This window comes from Chelonia mydas, chromosome 16 (genome assembly GCF_015237465.2).
Source record: "Chelonia mydas isolate rCheMyd1 chromosome 16, rCheMyd1.pri.v2, whole genome shotgun sequence".
Taxonomy (NCBI): Eukaryota; Metazoa; Chordata; order Testudines; family Cheloniidae; genus Chelonia; species Chelonia mydas.
The window spans coordinates 16,191,569-16,211,265 of record NC_057857.1 but is presented as its reverse complement, the minus strand read 5'-3'; the positions used below and the strand labels follow the sequence as shown (position 1 = coordinate 16,211,265).

The 19,697-nt window shown below is 52.9% G+C and overlaps 1 protein-coding gene across 4 annotated transcripts in view; it reads left to right on the top strand.

Annotated features, from left to right (window-relative positions):
• Window positions 1–19,697, top strand: part of RALGDS (ral guanine nucleotide dissociation stimulator) — a 98,481-nt gene that overhangs the window by 14,484 nt on the left and 64,300 nt on the right. Inside the window, exon 1 of one of the 4 annotated variants that reach the window (XM_043530113.1) lies at window positions 12,342–12,833. The exons of 2 other annotated variants lie outside the window; for them this stretch is intronic. In XM_043530113.1, the coding sequence (XP_043386048.1) occupies window positions 12,738–12,833 (96 nt within the window). In that variant the 5' untranslated portion in view covers window positions 12,342–12,737. Of the gene's footprint in view, window positions 1–12,341; window positions 12,834–19,697 lie in introns of those variants that run through there. One more of the 4 variants, XM_037879859.2, reaches the window with a different exon arrangement.

The following is a 19,697-nucleotide window of genomic DNA, read 5'->3' as shown; positions in this document are numbered from 1 at the left end:
GTCGTTAAGCAACAGAAATCAATGCTCAGCCCCAGGCCTGAGCTTAATGTCAGTTACAATGGTCTGCCACTAGGTGGCTCCAAGCCTCCTACCTGACTCAGGTTATGGCAGTGGAAGACCCAGAGCGGAGAGAGCTGGCACAGGGGAGCCTGTGCAGATGGGCAGGTAGGCAGCTGTCTGAACCAGGTCCCTGCATCCTTTCCCCTGCTGCTCAAGCCCTCTGAGGGCTGGTGTTAAACCCAGATGGTAAGAGCTTGTGTGTGTCCACCCACAACAGCTGCCAATGGGGTTCTGTCTGGCGGGTGGTCCCAGTTGGCTGCAATGCCTGGGATGATGGCTCTTGCTCAGGCTGGCCTCTGTGTGGACAGGACCGCCTGAGGCAGCCTTCCCAGCCCAGTGCCACAATGCAGTGCATCAGCCCCTGCTCCCAACAAGTGCCAACCACATGGGGTCGTTGTTCTCAGAATGCACCAAGGGCAGAAGCTTCCATGCATTTCATACGGTCACTGCAGTGGCTTCCTCACTTGGTGCTGAAGTCCAGGGAGCCAAGGCACCTGTTTTCTTTGGGCCAGGGGAATCTTCCTGCCAGGCCTGGTAAATGAGCAGCAGCCCCATCTCACAGGAGGACTTCCCCTTCTCTCTGTTGGTTTATAAAGCATCTGGAGCCAGCCTCCCTGGACTGAGTGGTAGCTTTGCAGAGGGCCCCCTGTTAGTGCAATTACTGAACAGAGCTATTTGACGCAAACCAGCTCAGTCCCAAATCTGTGAGTGGCTGCAGAACTGGCTCTTGTTGGGAACCTGGCAGGGATCCAGTCTTCTCTGTGGTAGGCTGAACTACTGTGCTCCAGAGGCGGGGCCAGGCCTGGGAGAACTGATATTTGACACCAGCCCTCAAGGAGGTCAGGGCAGGACCTTTGCAACACCTGGATTGTGTCCACCAAAGCAGACAGCCCTCCTGCCCCACTATGCCCTTTCCCTGCCTCCACTCCCTCCGAGCGAGAGTGCAGGACTAAAGCCAGACTGCGAGGGGAAAGGAAGAGATGCAAACTAAAGTGACTTTCTCTCTCTGGTCCCTGGGTGCGGCTGAGCCAACTCGGAAAAGGGAAAGGTCTGCAGAAAGGATCAGCTCCCACGCTGCTGAGGGATTGGCTCCAGCAATATTGGGCAGTTCTTTGTCACAGTAAGGGGTGGGGAGATGTTGAGGGACTAAATTTTTGTGCGCATCACAAAGGAAATTCTCAGTAGAAAATGGACCCGCTCAAAGAATCTGTCTCTATGACACACACTTTCCATCCACCCACCCACCGCCCGAAGCAGAGATGGTAAAAGAATGGATCACCTGTCAAATGGAAATCTGTAGAAAAGGCCAAACCTGCAAAGCAAGCACTGAGAGGAAGGACGGCCTTCCTGTGTGACTCCAGGCACAGCACGTCATCGCTTTGTGCAGCAGTTCCCTGCCTGTAGGATCTCCTGGCTTTTGTCTATTTAAATTGTTTAGTGCTGTCAAATGTCACAATATTTGCTTTGAGCCCCAGCCCCTGGAGACAAGGTTTCTATGAGAATCTCGGCTTTCATTTTTAAAAAGTGTGTAGCTCACGTGGCTGTGGAGAAAAGTTTGAAAATGTGACCTGAGTGTGTCCTAAGGGCTCAGAAATGAGAAGGCAAGGAAAAAGAGCTCCATACGTGCTTACCACATACAGAGGTATATATGTCTCTATGCATACATATTGCCCCTTCTATTGATCCACCCAGGAGAGGAAGGATGATCCAGTGGTTTGCATGCTAGTCTGGGCCATGGGAGACCCAGGTTTAATTCCTGCTCTGCCACAGACTTGCTGTGTAGTCCCTGGGCAAGTCATTTAGCCTCTGTGTGCCTCAGTTTCCCCACCTGTCAAACGAAGAGGGTGGGGGGGTGAGAATGGGCTGCTGATAACTGGAGGCTGTAAAGCACCCAGGAAGGAATAGGGCTATGAAGGGTGGAGCAAGGGGGTAGAACTAGGAGTTATGAGATGAAATTAAGAAAAGGAGTATTAGTATCAGGAAACACGTCCAGTCCTCCGGTGCGATGGGCTGGGCTGTGGAATGGTCTCCAGAGGGAGGCGGTAGAAGCCTCCTCAGTAAGCCCTGGAGAAGGCAGCTCTGTGCTGACGGGAATAATCCTGCGCTGACTGGGAGGGGAAGGAGGATCCTAGGCCTGGCCATGCCTAACGCCTATGAGTTTGTGGGTGCTTCTGCTGTGAGGAGAGGAGCCCTTCCTGCACAGAGCGCTCTTCTTTGTGTGCACACACGCACTCTCTGGTGGACACCTGTTTACATGTGTGCTCGCACACGGGGAAGCACCCCGCCCTGCTGGGGTTCTGACTGCATCACCCAGGCGTGCAGGTTCCCTGGACATCCGAGGAATCCTGTCTCTAAGGCCCTTGTAGAAGAATGATAATTGGTAACTGTCGAGATGGCCTCAGCTTGCTTGTGTCCTCATTTCTGCCAGCCCCAGGGCACCTGTGGATTCTCCAGACAAGGCAGCCAGAGCCTCACCTGCAGCCAGACTGGCTTCTGGGCCCTGCAGCTCCTGCAGGCTTGGGGTTGGCTGGGTGGTGTGTTGGGGATGGGGGGGGGCTGCCTTGTGTGGGGCCTTCAGAGCTGTTGCTTTACCCCTCTCTGCTCCCGCTTGGGCCCAAGCAGGGCACTGCACGTGTAGCTGTCTGTTTTGCACGTTCACCTGCATAGCTTCTACTCACAGTGGCCTTGGTTCTTGTGCACGCCTGTGTCACATGGGTGCCTGGTTTTGAAATGGGCCCCTCTTCTCTCCATCTGCCCCAGAGAAAGGTCCTTTCCTGGCTCTTGGGAGTTTCAAATGCATCAAGCTTTGCCCTCGCTAGGGGCTAATCACCTGCTCCATAGCCGCTCAGCTTCTCTGCCTCATCAGGCCCTAATGGGGTGACCTTTCCCCTGTGAGAGCACAATGGGGAAGCAGATCAAAGTGGTTCTGATGGAGCTGTCCATGTGCTCCCCGGGTGCCTAGACTCTCATGTGTGCCTGAGAAATGCCTCTTATTTCTCAAACCTCCCCTCCCACCATTCCCTAGGAACGATGCCTTCAGGGGAGTGTTAACGAGACACAGAGAGGGGGAGATAGGCTGGCTAGAGGGGCAAGGGGGCTGCATATGGTGGGAAGCAGCCTCTTGCTGCTGTTACCCACCCTTTGCTCCTTCTGGATGCATGGGAATGCCATTTTTGGATGGGGAAGAATCCAAACAGGATTCCTTTGCTGGGATTTACTGGGAAGGGCTGGGAGTGCTGGGGAGACAGCCCAGCTGCGGTGGTGGGACGTGCCTTTTGTTGCTCAGTAGCACCCCTTCTGGTTGATAAAAGGAATGCCGGTGGCAGACTTTACAGCATCTCCAGAAGTCTCCACTGGAAAGATGGTGAGGCAGGAGGCCCGGAGGTCAATCCGGGGCAGAAATGACAGTGAGCCCCACCGGCCTAGCACACTGCAGAGGGCGCTGCTAAGGTTGCGGCAGGGCTGGTGTACTCATATGCAGTGCAGCCATCTGATGAAGCAAGCTGGTCAGAGTGCAGCCAGCTGGCACACTGGTCTATCGCAGCAGTGGGGGGAGGCAGTGGGGGGCCAGGGAGCTCGTACTGGTGTTACTCCCCTTGGCTGGGCGGGATTAGTCAGGAATGATGCAGGCCTCTGGAATGCTGTTTATACCCGGCTCAGGAATGCTCCCCGCTCTTGACAGGGGATTCCTCTCTGACATCTGCTGCTGTCTCACCTAGATGGAATAGTGTGTGTGTGTGTGAGCATGTGTGTGTGTGTGTGTGTGTGTGTGTGTGAGAGCATGTGTGTGTGTGCGCACGGGGAGGGGAGAGTCTGAGTCACCGGGGCCAGCTAGGACAGGCCCACCCCTGTGACCTAATACCAAACCCAAACACTGCAGGTCTGACACCTTGACACACACACACTCTCTCTCTCTCTCTCTCTCTCTCTCTCAGGATCGTGTCAAAGCTTAGGAGAGGCTGGGGTGGGGGAGAGGGAGTATGAAAAACTAATGTGGCAGTAAATCCCGTCTATATCCCATCTGTAGGGTCTCTACTTTTGCCAGTCTAGATGGCGGGGGGGGGGAGGGGGGGGGCTCACAGACCCCTAATGCAGGGCACAGGCTGCCCTATAGCTGAGAAAACAGGTGGTTGAGTTTTTAAGATGAATCTGCCATGGGGGGGGGAGGGAAATGATGGGTTTAAGTTATGGGGGGTGCAGGGGTGGGAGTGATGAACTCAAGGGAGTACAGTGATCCAAAACAAACGGCTCTAGAGAGTCACGAAACCGCAAGCTGCACCTTTTCCCTGCCTCCCACAATGGCTCAGAACTACCTCCTGCCCCACTGGATACACCATTCTGCTTCCCAGCTGTTGGCCCCACTAGGCTAGCCCCTCCCCAACCCTCTGAGCTCTGGAAACGAAAGGCTATGTCCCATCATGTGGCAGACACAGGACTGACTCGTCATCTCCCTCCCCACTATGCAGTCAAAAATCCATCTGCTTCCACCCTTGCTCTGTGCCGGGTTGGTGGTAACCTGGCCGGTAGCACAGTGAATAGTGGACACCTTTGTATCATGTGGGCAGACAGCTGGTTTCCAGGTAAACAGCAAGATAGATTGCTCAGTTTCCAACCCCTCCCTTGGCTGACACCCTCTCAGTGCCCCATGTGACTCAAGAGCAATGCTAGGCGTGTCTGGGTGAGGCTAGGCAGCGTTGTCAGGGAGTGTGGGCAAAACACCAGCGCTGGAGGGGAAAAGACGACAGATGTCATTTGGAAGGCATGGCCGTTAAAGAACAGCTGTTAGACAGATGCTGTGTCCCCATCCAGAAGTGAGTCACTCACCGACAACATCCTGTTGTAGGCAGTGCTCGGTGGGGGATGGAGGTCCAGTTTCCATGGCTGTCCATGTCCAGGGAAGCCAACAACAAATACAGACGATATTCTGTAGAACTGACTCAATCACACTGATAAGGCACCACCTGGGCAGTAATAGAGGGCAAGGGACATAACAGGGATCGTATCACCTGCAGAGTGGCCTTTGTGTTTCTACCTATCCCTGCAGCTGCAGAAGGGCTCAGGTTTGCCACGTGTTTTTGGTTTTTAATACCTGGGGAGCCAGGGTGAGTTATGGGATGGGGCAGCTGTATTTATCGAAGAAATGTGGAGGTATTTATTAGAGCATGCATGCAGCTCGTGTGCATATTTGTGGGGTCTGTCTTCATGCATATGGTGGGCTGTTGCGGGGGTGACTGGATGGATGCACAGGACATGTGCATCCATGCCTCTGTGCAGTGTGTGTGCTGTGTTCTATGGTGTGACATTCATCAGGTCTCTATCGCTCGACCCCATCTTGCTGTTGAAGCGGACGCTGATTACGACCTGTACCTCTGTCTGTCACCGCACCCAGAAACCCAGGGTGTCCAGCAGAACTGGCTACGGAAATGGCCTCTGGCAGATCACAAGCGCTTCAGAAGCAGGGGGTTTTCTATGGAAACTCAATAAATTTTGTAACCATAGCAACCCCAAGTAAAGATCACCCCCCATCTCCTCCTCCAGATGAAATACCCTTCATGACAGCTCAATGTTACCAACTCCTGGGGGATTTATTTCAGCTGGAGAAAGCGCTTTAGCGTTGAATAAGGCAGTTGGATTGCAAGCAACAGAGCTGCTTCTTTTTTTTTTTTTTAACTGATGAATGAAGATGCGTTTAGAAGCAGAAATGAGGTTCATAGATACCTGCCATTCCCTCCTGCCCCGGTGTAAGTAGCAGCCCCTCTGCTATTTTGGTGCCATTTCCTAAAAACACCCCCTTTGTTCCCCTCTCCTCCCGCCCCAAACAAAACAGGCTGCTTGAGATGCATCTGTATCTGATTTTTTTTTTGCTCCATCGGTTAGGTGGTTGTTGCATATGGTCATCTCCATGGAGACAGAGCCCGGCTGTGCCATATCCTAGATACCTGTTTGATTGATGGTGAGCAAAACCAACAGCTCATTTTCTATTTGGAATTAAGTAACGATAGCGACTGGGATCTCCGCTATGTTCAGGTCCTGGTGTGAAATTCCAACCCACACAGGAGCTTAAAAATCAAAATACATCAAGTGTTAAAGGCGTGGAGGAATCCCGTGAAAACTAATTGGTTTTCCCTTTTAATGCTCGTTAGCTGTTCAGTTTGCATTGCTAATTGGCGCTCTGAATTTATTAAAAGGCGCTTCATAAGGTCTTGATTACAAATGAATTTCACATGCCTGTCTCTTCTGGGGAGCAAGGGAGTTTGCAGAGTGATGGGAGTCCATGGCATTCCGTGGACTTGGGAGACAGTTCAGGCAGTGGAATTTATTAGGAGTTGAACTCTCTGGTTGAAGACGGAGAGCATGTCAACTAATCCACATCCTCATCTTCAGGGCAGCTGGCAGCAACACTGGGCTTTTCCTGACTTGCTCCACTGCAGAAGGAAAGTGAACGCAAGGAACAGAAGTAGCTAGGTGTATGGAGATCCTGTGGCAGAAATAAGCTTTGATGGGAATGAGGGTGGAATGTTCAAAATGCTTCTTCGCCATTCAGGGACTGGAAGTCAGTGCGGCTTCTGTTCTTATGTCCCTTAGGGCCAGACTGGCAAAGGTATCTTAGGTGCCTAAAGATGCAGATAGGCATCAAGTGGGATTGACAAAAGTGCCTAAGTGAATTAGATGCCTAACTTCCATTGACTTTCAATGGGACTTAGGCACCTGACCTCCATGGGCACATTTGTGAATCCGACTAGGTGCCTAAATACCTTTGTAAATCTGGCCCTTAGGCTCTTTGTTAGTCCCACCCAGGGGGATTCTGTAGAGGGACTCTGTGAGGATAAGATTTCTGTGTTTATAAAACCAGATTTCCTCCCTCTGTTACTGCTGGGTATCAAAGGGGAAGAACTTCTTGGAAACCTTATTTACTTTTCATTCCTCAGACTGTTTTATTTCCTATTTACATTTCTATCAGCTTGGGGCAGTGAAAACAAAAGGGTCCATTTCAAGGTGTTTCTCCTGAATTTCATATTCTCCTGTGTGAGCAGGATGCTGCTACGTTTGGGTTGCAGACAGCTCACGGGGTTGTGATTTCCTTTGGAAAGCAAACTTTCCATTGTCTTTACGGGATTTCTTTAATATCATGGAGCCTTTGATGTTTGACTTGTAAAACCTTCAGGTCAGATTGCGCAACCCTTGGCGAACACTGTCTCCTGTGAGCTGTCTACTCCCCTAAGGCCTTGCCTATGCTGCGTTTTTAAGTCCCTCGGTACAAATCTGTGCCAGGTCTTTGTAAATGGTGTCTATGCTTTGGGTTTGCACCATCGCAGTTACACCAGTGGCTAAAATTTCAGTGTAGACAAGGCCTTTTGGTTTACAAATGCTAGCTTCAGTGCCCTAAGTTGAACTGATGATGAGCAAACCTCACACAGCAGCCTTTTCCTTACACTCTGCAGGGATCTGCTGGGCAATCAGTCTCACAGCCGAAAACCTGGGAGCATTTTCATAAAGGACCTTGGGGGTTAAAAACCACCCTGTGTTGGGAGAGGTGCATGTCCCAGACAGGCAGTTGTCTATCCATTAGGGCAGTAGTGGACCAGTCAGAGCCCGCAGGGACCTGCGTAGGAATCCCTGGTGAACTTCTCTGGAATCATTCCTTTCCTGACGAGACCTTTACTGGAAAGCGGCGTTTTCCCAACAATGGTTGCCAGCTGCCTGGCTGGACCTGCAGGAAACAATCAACCCCAAGCTCCTGTGCAAAATTGACGAGGTCGTATTGTGGCCATATGCCCAAGTCCCTGGGGATCCTTGTGGAAAGTGGCTGGCTTGGCAACTGTCATGAGCAAGGGCAATCTCTGCATTCCACTCCTGTTGAAGATCCCTGATGAAGCCATTCTTCAAAGCTCCTGGGATAGGGTCACTAGTTTCCCCATCCTACCAGAGCTGTTGGGAGAACAGTGAAGGGGAATGAAACATCCTTCGTGGATGGAGAAGCTTGTGGTGTCCTGGCAACGACTTCAGATACCTGATGGAGACCAAGGAAGAGCCTGATTCCCCCAAAGAATCCACCCCAGGTTTTACCCTGAGCCCAGTGCACGCTGGGATCGTGGTCGGTGGATTCTCCTCTGGAGATCATATAAAGCCGGTCACCACCCTGACCAGCAGTCTCAGGGCTCTAGTTTTAAGATGCTGTCAGCAACAGCAGGGTTGGCTTAAGTCTGGGAGTCCATCACGGGTGGGAACTGCTGCCTGTTGTCTAGGGACATGGAGCAGAATGTAGGATGGGGGGCTATGAACGTTGTGAATGCAAAGGAGTAATAGCCTGGAGCCCCACTGCTGGGCCTCTGCTGGTGCCTCCCTGGCAGAGCAAACCCTTATCCTTCCCTTCAGCCACCTTTCCACCAGATCCAGCTGCTACTTGTTCCAGATGGGCCTGCCCTGTGTAGCCCCCCAGTCTCTTGCTGCCCATGCTCCTCTGTTGCAAGTGGCACCAGCCTTTCCCTTGGGCCAGTCCAGGGACTTAATGTTTTGTTTTTCTTTCAAAGTCTTTTGCATGGTTTCTGACTCTCCCTGAGAGGTTATTTCCTCTCTTTGACAGCTTTATGGCTGCCCTACGCAGAGGTCACTGAGCTCTGGGGCTTGTGGAGCAGGCACTGGCCCCGTGCCAGCCATGTGCTGGCTTGGAGACAATTACCCCTGTCGCTTTTCTCTTTTTGCTGCCACCGGGGACGGGGACAGACACATCCACCAGGCGGACAATGGGCCTCGGTTTCCATATCGCCACTTAATTAATTGCAGAGGCTTCCATGGGAAAGAGCCAGGGAACTGTACTCCTAGGGGACTTCAGGGCTTGAACCTGACCTCATTTTCCTTCTCCAGATGTCAATTCTGCCAGTGCCCACATACACTGGTTCATTGCGTGGTCTGATGGCGAGCCTAAGCTGTGCCCCCTGGCTTATTAATGTAGGGATGTGTCCCACTGTGGTTTGTGGTGTGAGCTGGGCTGTGTATACTGGAGCCAGGATTTGAACTTGGGTCTTCAGAGCGGGGTCTGAAACCATGATCCCCTGCACCTACCATCACTGGAAATGTAGTTGGGACTTGAGCTCGAACCCCAGGGGAAGGGAACTAAAGGTCCTTATAGACCATCCTACACAGAGGACTCCGTTCTCCTGCTTTAGAGCATGAGCTGATCAGCACAGGGGCAGGGAGGAATTGCTCACCTCACCCTCTTGTAGAGCCTTGCACAGCACTAATGGAGTGCATTAAGGGCCCCTTTCTTAGGGGTGCTAGCAGAAGGTATTGGTTCGCACTGGAGGCTTTAAGCGCCATCCAGCCGGTAAAGCCTATGAAAGAGCCCCTCCCCCGGCACTGCTGGGGGCAAATTCCCCTCTCAACAATGCTGGACTTTAGGACTGATTCCCCATTGCTTTAAGGGCTTCTCTAAGCATAAAGTGGCCTTTGGGTAGGAGCCATCCTGACTGGTGTAGGAAGAACATACGGGTTCTACACTGGTCCCCTCACAGTCCCCAGCATCAGGGCATAGTGGGGATGGTTAGAGAGAAGAAGAGGGTGTGGCTGGAACGCTCTGGCTATTCTCAGCTGCCTGTGAGCCATATGGCAGCCTGAGCTCCCATTAGAGCAACCTCAGAGCTGCTCTAACTGTCCGAGAGCCAGGCAGGCCCCTGGACAGGCCCAAAACATGGGCGGCAGATATGCCAAACCCATGGGGGAAAAAACAGAAATTGGACTTGGTTTTGGCTTAATTGGCTTGTGAGTTGCTTGTTGGCTAGTTTTGGGCTTGTTGCTTGTTTGGCTTGTAGCTCGTTGCTTCTTTTTTTTTTGATCGGCTCCTGGCAAGCAGGGACAAGGGGGGGAAGGGGCAAGCAGGGACAATGTGGGGAGAGAGTCAGGGGTGCACAGCGGGCCCACCACAGTCCCAGACTGCACGTGGGGGGCCTAGTCACTTAGAGTGTTGGGGTTCTTAGGGATTGGATTGTTTTGGCCTTGTTTTGTAATGGGATTAGCTTGATTTTTGGCTTATTGTGAAGGTTGGGGTGCTTATTTACCACGTGAAAGTTGGCAACTGTGCAGTACAAAGGTGGTATTTAACCCCACCCTCTCGGTTGTCGCCCTGAGTGCAGGCCCTGGGTAGCAGACCCTGGGCCCACGGAGCTCAGCAGAGGCCCTGCGGATTTACCACAGTGTAATGGAGTGAACACTCTGGATCTCAGCCTCTCCCGGCTGTGTCCTGGTTTATGCTACTAGACAGGGATGTTGCTGGGCCTGAGGCAGCGTTGCCTCTAGTAGGCACAGCTCCCGGCTCCGGGTAGCTGGGCCTGGGGAACAGTTCCAGCAGGAGGCTGGGAAAGTCCCCTCCCATGTGCCCAGGGATAGGCTATCTCAGCAGGGCTGACGGAGCGTGCCAGGCCCCCTGCCCTGAGAGGCAGTGGCACAGAGGAGGCTGTAGCTTTTCCCCATGAGGCTGTGCATGTGTGAGGCCTGCCCGGGCCCAGTGGCTTGGACAGCTCTGGCTTGTGTGCGAGTGACGCGCCCACGTCGGAGGAGGGCAGGAAGAGAGCGGCAGCGGCTCTGAGGCTGAACGCTGAGCAGCCGGTTACCTAACGGCAGAGGAATGCAAACCCCAACAGGTTCCTGCCTGTGCTCCCCGGGAAATCCACGTGTGCTCCAGGCCAGGCCCTGTGGCCAAGGCCAGCCGGATGGAGGTGGAACAGCAGGGACAGTGGAGATTCAGGCCTCCTTGTGTGTGCCCAGAGCCGAGGGGTTCCCATTCACTGCACCCCATCATGCTGCGCCCCCACAACCGGCTGCCCAGGGGCTCTCTTAGCCCCTGATGAATATACCCAGTGTGATTTTGAAAGGCCTCTCACGCTGCACAGCCAAGGCGAAATGTTCTATGTGCCCAAGTTGGCACTGCTGCCAGGTGCCGGGGTGAGGGTCCAGGAGGGTCAGTGCGGGCCAAGACAGGGCAGCTCTCTGCCACCGATGCGGCAGATGGGAGTTTACACTCCCTGTCCACTCCGCCCTTGGCCTGTCTACAGAGACTACCTGGAAGGGGGCTGGTTGTGAAGGTCGCTCTCGTTACTAGGGACCCGGCAGAGCCATTTGAAATCGTACCTGTTGGAATCTAGAACTAGCCCTGCAGCAAGCACCCAGGGGATTCCAGCCACTTCCAGTCTGCTCACTGGGCCCAGTTAGCTGAGCCCTCTAGCCTGCTCCTTTGTGACTGGCCATTTCCACCAGACGGGACAGGCCTGATTTCAGGCCCTGGTGGGGATAAGGGCAGTGGGCCGTGGCACCGAGCGGCCTTGCCATCTGGCCGGAGCCGGTGCTCTGCTGCAGGGTGAGGTGCTGAGCCGCGCAGAGCTGAGCGAAGGGCGAAAGCAGCAGAGCCATGCTTCCTTGGGGAGCAGCCTCTCTCCAGCCAGTGCCCATCCCCCAGGAAAGGCCAGGAGGACACAAGTACTGGGTGGAGACACCCCAGGGGCCCTGTTCTGTGACGGATCCATATGGTGACCAGCAGCCTCGTTTCACTCGGTCCCCAGTCTCCAGATGTTGGAGACCAGTGCAGTTGCCTCAGCAGGTCTCTCATTTCCTCCTCTGCACCCAAGAGTTGTGCTCCTAATGCTGGTGAGCAGAAGGGTCCTAGGGATGGGGTTTGCTGGGGAGACTGATCCATGGAGGCAGGGACACTAAACTCCCAGTGGAGGGAGAGCTCCCCCCTGACACTGATCCAGTCACTGCTGATGGACATTATGGGGGGACATGCTCCACGCCCGGAACATGCCTCCAGCAAAGCCCCATGTCAAACTCAAGGCACAATGCAATGGACTCCGTGGCTGGCAAGGCTCCCTGATGGGTGGCATTGCCTGGCCCATGGGGCAAAGCTTTTCACGAGTGAAATGATTGAGAATCTCACCTGGTCCGTTTTAGCAATGCACTGCTCTTCCATAACAGGAACCCCCAGTGCTCTCTGGGTATGAATTATTTGAGCCTCCTGGTGCCCCTGTGAGCATAGGGAGGCATTTATCTGAAATGGTACCTTACACTATACAAGAGAGGCATGGAAAAAGGAAAGAAAAGGGGGAGGATAAGGCTGAAGTTTGCCCTCCCCACACACCTATTCCTCCAACACAGCTTGCCTACCTGACACAACAATCACAGGGAAATGCTGTAGCTACAGCAGACACAGTTCGATCCTAATAGGAAATCAACAGCAGGCAGGACCTGTTGTGGCTTGGAGACAATGCACAGGGGTTTGCGAGTGCCATGCATGTAGATGAGGCTGGAAACCCTGCGCCAGTGCAAAGCGGCCGCAGGAGCTAGCAGCATAGATCACACCAAGTGAGAGGAAGGAGGCTGGGGAAAGGAGCATGTTGTGGCCCGCTTGCAGAGAAGGGCTGTTTCTCAGATCTCGAGAACATCGCTGGCTGCACACGCACACAGAAAGCCTCTTGGTGTGGCTCCGCGGCTCTTTGATTTGCAAGGAAGGAAATAAGACCTCTTAGTGCAGCAGAAGCAGCAGCTGTTGGCAAGATGCACTGGCAAAGCTGATCAAAGGGAGAGCTTCAATCTACTTCATCTCCAGGGCTGGACTTACTCTTAGTCTAAGAATTGGAAGGAAAGAGAGAGAAAAAGAGGGAGAGAGAAATCTTTCCAGTGCTGCGAAGATGGAGGCAAAACCTTTGTTCAATGTGCAGAAGGCTCTGGTTCAGCCCATGCAGATGTGCATGCTGGATATTCCTCTGAGCGTCCAGGATGATGATGTGAGTACAGAGAAAGCAAGTAAAAGGGGTGTACTGCTCGAAGGGGTGGGGATGGGGCATAAGGAGCCGGAAGGGGTTTTTGATCCCCACCCTCCCATCCAACCAGCAGCGTTCCTGGGAACGGGGAAGTTCTGGTGAAGTTAGAGCTGCTGAGGGCTGGTGCGATCTCCATGAGCAACAGTTTGTCTCCTTTGCAGAGGCGTATTTTGTGGCAGACTGTCTCTTGCTCTTCCAAAATCCAGGGGACCAAATGTGGGAGGAGAGGGTGGGGGAAACGTTTCTAGAAAGTTAAATGCATTTCACCAGTCAAAGCAAAAGAGGATGTTTGTCATGTGAGGTGGGACAACAAGTGAAACCCCATTTCTGTGTCACCCCAGGGCAGCCTGTTGGTGTGGGTTGCCTTGTGTCAATGCAGGACAGTGCTGATGTGGAATTTCAGAGGCACCATTCTGCTGCAGAGCTTAAATCTCCTTCTGCACAGGCTTTGTTTTACACCTTCAATCACTGACTCTCCAGCTGTTTAGTACTTCACTCTGAGCTAGAGTCTGCTCTCTATTACTCTGGTGCAAACCCCACTGGAGCAACTCAGGGTGGAATTTGGCCCGTTAAGTGCAAAAATCCTGTCTGGTGCATTTGGGAATCTCCTCCTCAATGCTGCAGTCAATGCCAGGAAATTCAGAGGCAAGGTTCCTTCAGCAACCTTAACTCTGCCCAACGTGTGAATACATTACAGACCTGATTACACAGCGCTGGGCCATGTGACACGCTGTACTGCTCAGCGACCCAATATCACTGCCCCTCTTTCCGTAGGCTTAGACGCACGCAGGTGGCATCTGGTCTCCCTGTTCATACTGCATTTTGGGTGTTCATATGGTACCCAGTCCTGGTCCTGTTGGTGTCTGGGGTAAAACTTCTTCTGGCTTCACTGGGGGCAGAATTGCGCCCATCATGGGTATATCCAAGGGGGACAGGCGGAGTTTGGTTGTTGCAGGGACATTACATCTGAATTTCTTGACAGTTGTGCAATTAACGTATTGATGTTGACGTCACACTTATTGATTGAGTGATTATATTTATTGATGTGATTCCCATGTGGTGGCGGTGGTTTTAAAGAGACCCAAAAAAGACAAAGAAGAAGGACCTTGTGCCTCCCCTCCCCCACACGCCCATGCGGCGGGTTCCGGTCCCAGCAGGGAGGGAAACCCCCAGCAGGCCGTGCTCAGCAGCCAGGGAAAGTGTCTCCATAAATAAAAAGTGACTTGCACAGCATCTGCAATTAGATACACCCCAGGGCTTTGGCCGGGAGATGCTGGCTGGCTGCTGTGGCTGTGGTAATGAGGATACCTGCGTGGCTGCCACACAGCTGGCTGGAGCTAGGTAACCAAGCTGTGTATGGGGAGGTGCAGCAGGTGAGGGGCCAGCTGCTGACAGGGCTCAGCACCTTGCAACTCCCACTGCAGTGACTGGGGCTTTGGGGCAGCCCAAGCTTCTCAGGACCGGCTCTGAGGGGCGTGGAGGAAGACAGGAAGACTCGTATTTCAAGGGAGTGAGGAGAGGTGTGCAGCCAACCCACACCCTCCTCTAGCGCTGCAAAGGGCTGGGGCGAAGAGGGCCGGATCCTGCCAGTGGTCCCGTTGTCCTGACACTTCCGTCCTCTCATTCTCCCTCCCATGTCTGTTGTGCTCACCGCTGCGGTATCTGAGCACCTGATTTGCCTGTATCTCTTAGGGCAGTGCCTCCTGGCATCTTGTTCATCCTTTGATTTGTCTGCAGTGTGTTGGCAGGTTCCTTAAGGCTAGGGTGACCAGATAGCTAGTGTGAAAAATCGGGATGGCCCTGGGGGTATTAGGGTCTTGTGAGGGATAAGAGGCACCTATATAAGACAAAGCCCCAGTAGTGGGATGGTCAAGATAATATCAGGACATCTGGTCACCCTATTTAGGACCAAGGGGCTTGTACAGCCCTAACCAGGCTGAGTGTTTCACTGTCATGTAACTGGATTCAGAAGTATAGTCAGTCCAGAATCCATTCCTGCTGGGCAGGGAAAGCCAGTGCTGGATTTACCTGTGACTGTTGGAGCATTACCTAGGGAACTCCCTGGGCTGCCCCAAGACAGGTAGAGGATTCCCTGGGAGATTAATGTAAACTAAGGAAGATGAAAGTCTGAACTGGATCTTTATGCTCACCTGAGCTGGCCTCTCAGGACTGAATTTAGGAGGAGAAAACCCTGGCCTGGATTGATCTGAAACGGCCTCTCCTTGTTAATGTCACTCCTGGTTTTAGAGTAACAGCCGTGTTAGTCTGTATTCGCAAAAAGAAAAGGAGTACTTGTGGCACCTTAGAGACTAACCAGTTTATTTATAAATTGGTTAGTCTCTAAGGTGCCACAAGTACTCCTTTTCTTTTTACTCCTGGTTTTACTGCACAAAGTCAAATTTGCTTTTATTTCAGACATAAACACTGTATTTTAGGAGTTATTTCCATTAACCCCTTTGCAGCTGCTGGAACATGCACAGGTCTCGGCAGCCAAGTCACTGTGAGAGGCCCAGATAGTTGGCTGGAATGTCAGGGTGTGTCCTGGTCCTGGGGGAGCTTGTTTTTGGGGTGCCCCTGGCTCCACCAGAGAGCTGTTTGTCCTTGAACATACCAGGTCTGCTGTTCAGGATGGAAGGGTTAATGGGCATTTTCCTATGGCCTCAGGTCTGGTGTAGATTCTGAATTCTGCTCTTAGTTACATTGGAGTGAGTCCAAGGTAGGAGGAGTTGCTCTGGATTTACACCGTCATAGGTGAGCACGGAATCTGTCCCAGCTTTCCCATTGCAAGTACAACCTGAGTGCCTCAGTGTATGGCTTGTGCTTTGTCCTGAAACTCTCCTAATTTAGGAGAGTTACAGGGTAATTCAGGACAAAGTGCAAGCTACACACAGAGGGTGTCAAGCTAACTTGAAGGGAGTTATTCTTGTCCATCATGCGCAAAGCAATGCTGGCATTTTCCAACTTCTTGGCCTTCCTGCTTCTAGCAGAGAGCATTTGGATTCCAGCTGGGCGAGTGTCAGCAGGCAATGCTTGGGAGCAGACTGCGGCTTTTGACTAGAAGGATTAGCATCTGCAGGTTCGAGATGGGCTCCTTCTTGCTGTGTATAAACTTGCTTTGAGTCCCTGCAGTCCCTCTGCAAGCCTGGGAAGAATTAACCCTGTCCATCAGCCCTGGGAAGTGGGGGAGCAATTGCATACAAATATGCTGGCAGAGCTGGCATCCTTTCATACTCCTCCTCTGCTGGCTGGCACAGCTCACGCCCCATAGTGGAAACTTCTGTGGGGAAATCCAGAGCCGTATCTCTCATGTGCCAATATGGAAACTCCACTTGCACAATCTCAAGTGCTTACTCGCGCTCTCTGCCCGGGGGAGGCCAAATTGAGCATATTATTCCCGGCATGCCCACGCTCATATCTTCTGTTGCTGTGCTGGCAGCATCACCCGCCCGCCTGTGCCAGGACGGGGAGACCACCCCAGTGAGAGCCAGTCGGGGTGCCTGCCCTGGCATTTCCCCTGAAGGAGGAATCTCAGCTTCCCAGGCCGCCTCTCTCAGTGGAGTCAAGTTTGGAAATCTTTGGTGACCCTGGACCGTTGGGTATTTGGAGAGGGGGATCTCTGCACCCTCTGACCTCCGTTCTCCGGCCCCCAGGAGATCCCGAAAGAGACTCTTTTGGAGACGTATTTCCCAAGACCTTTCACCGTCTCTCATTCCCAGCCCAAAATTACAGGCAGTGATTGGTTCACCCCAACCCCTGGCTCAGCAAACCAACTCCACACCGCTCCCAGCCCAGGGAGTGGAAGCCTGCCCGACTTGGAGTGCAGTCTCCAGGGACCTGTGTTCAAATCCTGCTGCAGGTTACAAGCATGAGAGGAAGTTGGTCTCCTCATCCCCAGTGGATCTTTGTCTGCTTAGTCAAACTTCACAGTTCATGAGGGGGGCTGGCAAAGCTGCGTGGGGGCTGGAGTGTGGGACAGTAGGGGATGTTGTGGGTCAGGACAGTAGCACATTGGCAGAGCTGAGTGGGGGGGGGCACGGGCAGGGGATGCTGTGGGTCAGGATGGTGGTGCATTGGCAAAGTTATGTAGAGGAAAACTTGTCCTGTGTCTGCCCTTCTCTGGATGTGCCTCCAGTCAGTCAGATCAGATTCTCAACTTCCCAAGCAGTGAAATTCATCCAGATGCAGAATGAGCAAATGATTGAATACATGGGCCCCGCCGCAGTGAGCAGGCCCCAGCCCCGATCTGATCTGCTAGCAAGAGAGAATTTGGGGGGGCCAGGCGGGGGAGATAAAAAATGAACTTCACGCAAAGGGAGGCAGCAGCTTCCCCAGCACTGTGCTGCCTCAGCAGAGTGTGAGTGCCAGGGGCTGAGTCACTGACCCACTCACGCTGCCTGATGCTCTTTCCCAGAAGCTCCCAGGCATGTCAGCGAGTCGTTTTCCCTTGCACTTGATGATGATCAGCCCCACTCCCCCCCACAGCGGTTGCTGTAGGCCCTGCTATCTTGCCGTGGAGACACATAGCCCGGTCCACTCTTTGCCAACAGTTTAGCACTGCCAACAGACCCCTGCGGCGCCTCTTCCCAGCTCCACCTCTCTGCTCCCTCCCTGATCAGGCACCAGTACCGCCAGGTTAGCAACATGGCACCTTTGCTGGCTGTCATGTTCCACCCCAGAATTGGCTGCATTTCCACAGTGGGTGGAGAGATATGGTGGAGCCAGTTTGTCTTAGTGTGAAAGATGCTTTCCACGTAGTTTCAGGCTCCCTGCTGGGTGCGGTGCAAGCTTCTCCACACACAGCCTGACCCCAGCATTCTCGGGTACCCCAGAGCTTCAACGCGTACAGCACTCCTAGTTCACTAGAAATAATCACTGCCAATTAACTTTACTGATTTTGGAGTGCCTGTGGATAGAGCAGAGATGAATGAACGTAGACAGCTAATAGAAATTTGACTGTGTGGATGGTTAGACATACCACTTGTAGTAAGAGGCAGTGTTAGCTGGTAAGTAGAGCATTGGACTGGGATTCAGGAAACCTGGATTCTTTTCCAGTTTTTACTGTTGGGACTGTGGGCAAGTCACTTTGTGTCTCCGTGCCTCCGTTTCCCCATCTATAAAATGGGGAAGAGGATGCTGACCTTCCTTTGTAAAGTGTTTTGAGAGCTATTGATAACATGGGATCGATTAAAACTATCATTGCTGGGCCTGATTTTCAAAATCTGGGCAGCCCAGGGCTGTAGTGGGGGGGGGGGGTGGAGAGAAGTCTGTGCAATTGCACAAGTAATTGGTGAGTACCGTTGTCATGATTGTGCCTGCAAAATCAGGTCTTTGGACTGAATGGCTAGTGAAGTATTTTTGCACCCAGTGCCGTGGCTCTTGGTTTTTGAAAAGGAGGTCTAAAGTGTGTGTTAACCGTGCCAAGCTGACATGTTTTAAACATGACTTGTCCTTTGTCTGCACCACTGTGTTTAACCTCCTTTTGAGTAACATGCTCTCTAACATGCTGCATTTTCCCAGTGCATCTGTACCCTATTGTGTGGCTTATTGCAGTTCCACTTGTAGCACGATGAGAACTTTGCTGCTCAATGGGAAGCAGTGACCTCACTATAGGAGGGCTCCAGTGGCTGTATAAGCCTGTCCAAGCATCCCTTGGGAGGAGAGAAGGATTCAGACCGTTGATCAAGGGGGAAGGACAGGCGTGCAGGAGTACAGCAGGGTCTGGACAGGAACTCTTGAGGACAAACGGATACAGGATATCAAGAGGACAGACGGACAGGGAGAGGACTATTGAGAGGCACTAGGGGGAGACAGAGACGGGCTCGGGTTAGCTAGGTATTGGAAGGATAGCTGGCCAGGATGTCTGGAGGATGGAAGGATTTGGGTGGGAGCTCGGGAGAACAGATGGAGAGGGCACCCGAAGGAGAGATGGACGGCAGATTCAGGTGGAAGCATAGAAGGGCTGCCTGCAGCTGGGGAAGTGGAGCCCCTCGCTGTGGCCTGCGCCTCTGGCTCTGATTAGGAGCTCGTCTGGTGTGATTTGGGGCCAGGAGAAGACATCATTCTCCAGGTATGCAGCTGCTGTTGGCCCATCTGGCGATAACGTCAGGCGGCCCTTTCCCATCCGTGATGGGAACTCCTGGCCTGGCTCCAGGCTCAGTGTCCCGGACGCGCCCCTCCCGCAGGCAAGGGGGAGATGGACAATTGGCTTTGTGTGTTTTTAAAACAGACGTAATTGCACTGGGAGCCATTTGCTGAGTGATAACAAGGCTCCTGTCCAACAGCTTCACGCCGAGTCTCTGTGCAATATCCTTGTACAGGCTGGGGTGCAGCACACCCTCAAAAACGCCGCTCCCTGAGAATGGGGCCCTTCCCCATTGCCCTGAAACCCGCCAGTGGGCAGCAGAAATTGGAGAGCTCCCCTCACCTGCCGGGAGCGTCCAGGTGCACAGGAAGAGCTGTCTATTAATTGGAGCACAGACCTGGGGGGAGGAGTTCTGGGTTCTAATCCAAGTTCTGCCACTGACTATCTATGTGACCGTGGGCAGGTCACTTTACCTCTCAGGTTCCCTGTCTGTAAGATGGGGCTTGGTAACCCCGTCCTCCGTCACAGGGTTGTGAGGGTTAGCACATTAAGGGCTGTGAAGTGCTTTGAAGTCCTGGATTGCAAGGTATTAGTTTGGTGCCAAGGGTCTAGTCTAGACTAGAGCCCATTGAACGTGGTGTTAAGTGACTCTCAGTAACTCCTGAGGGTTTTGGATCAGGCTGCTGGTGTCTGAGCTTGGCAGGTTCTTGAACCTGTGCCCTGCACCATGTGACCCAAACCCTTGG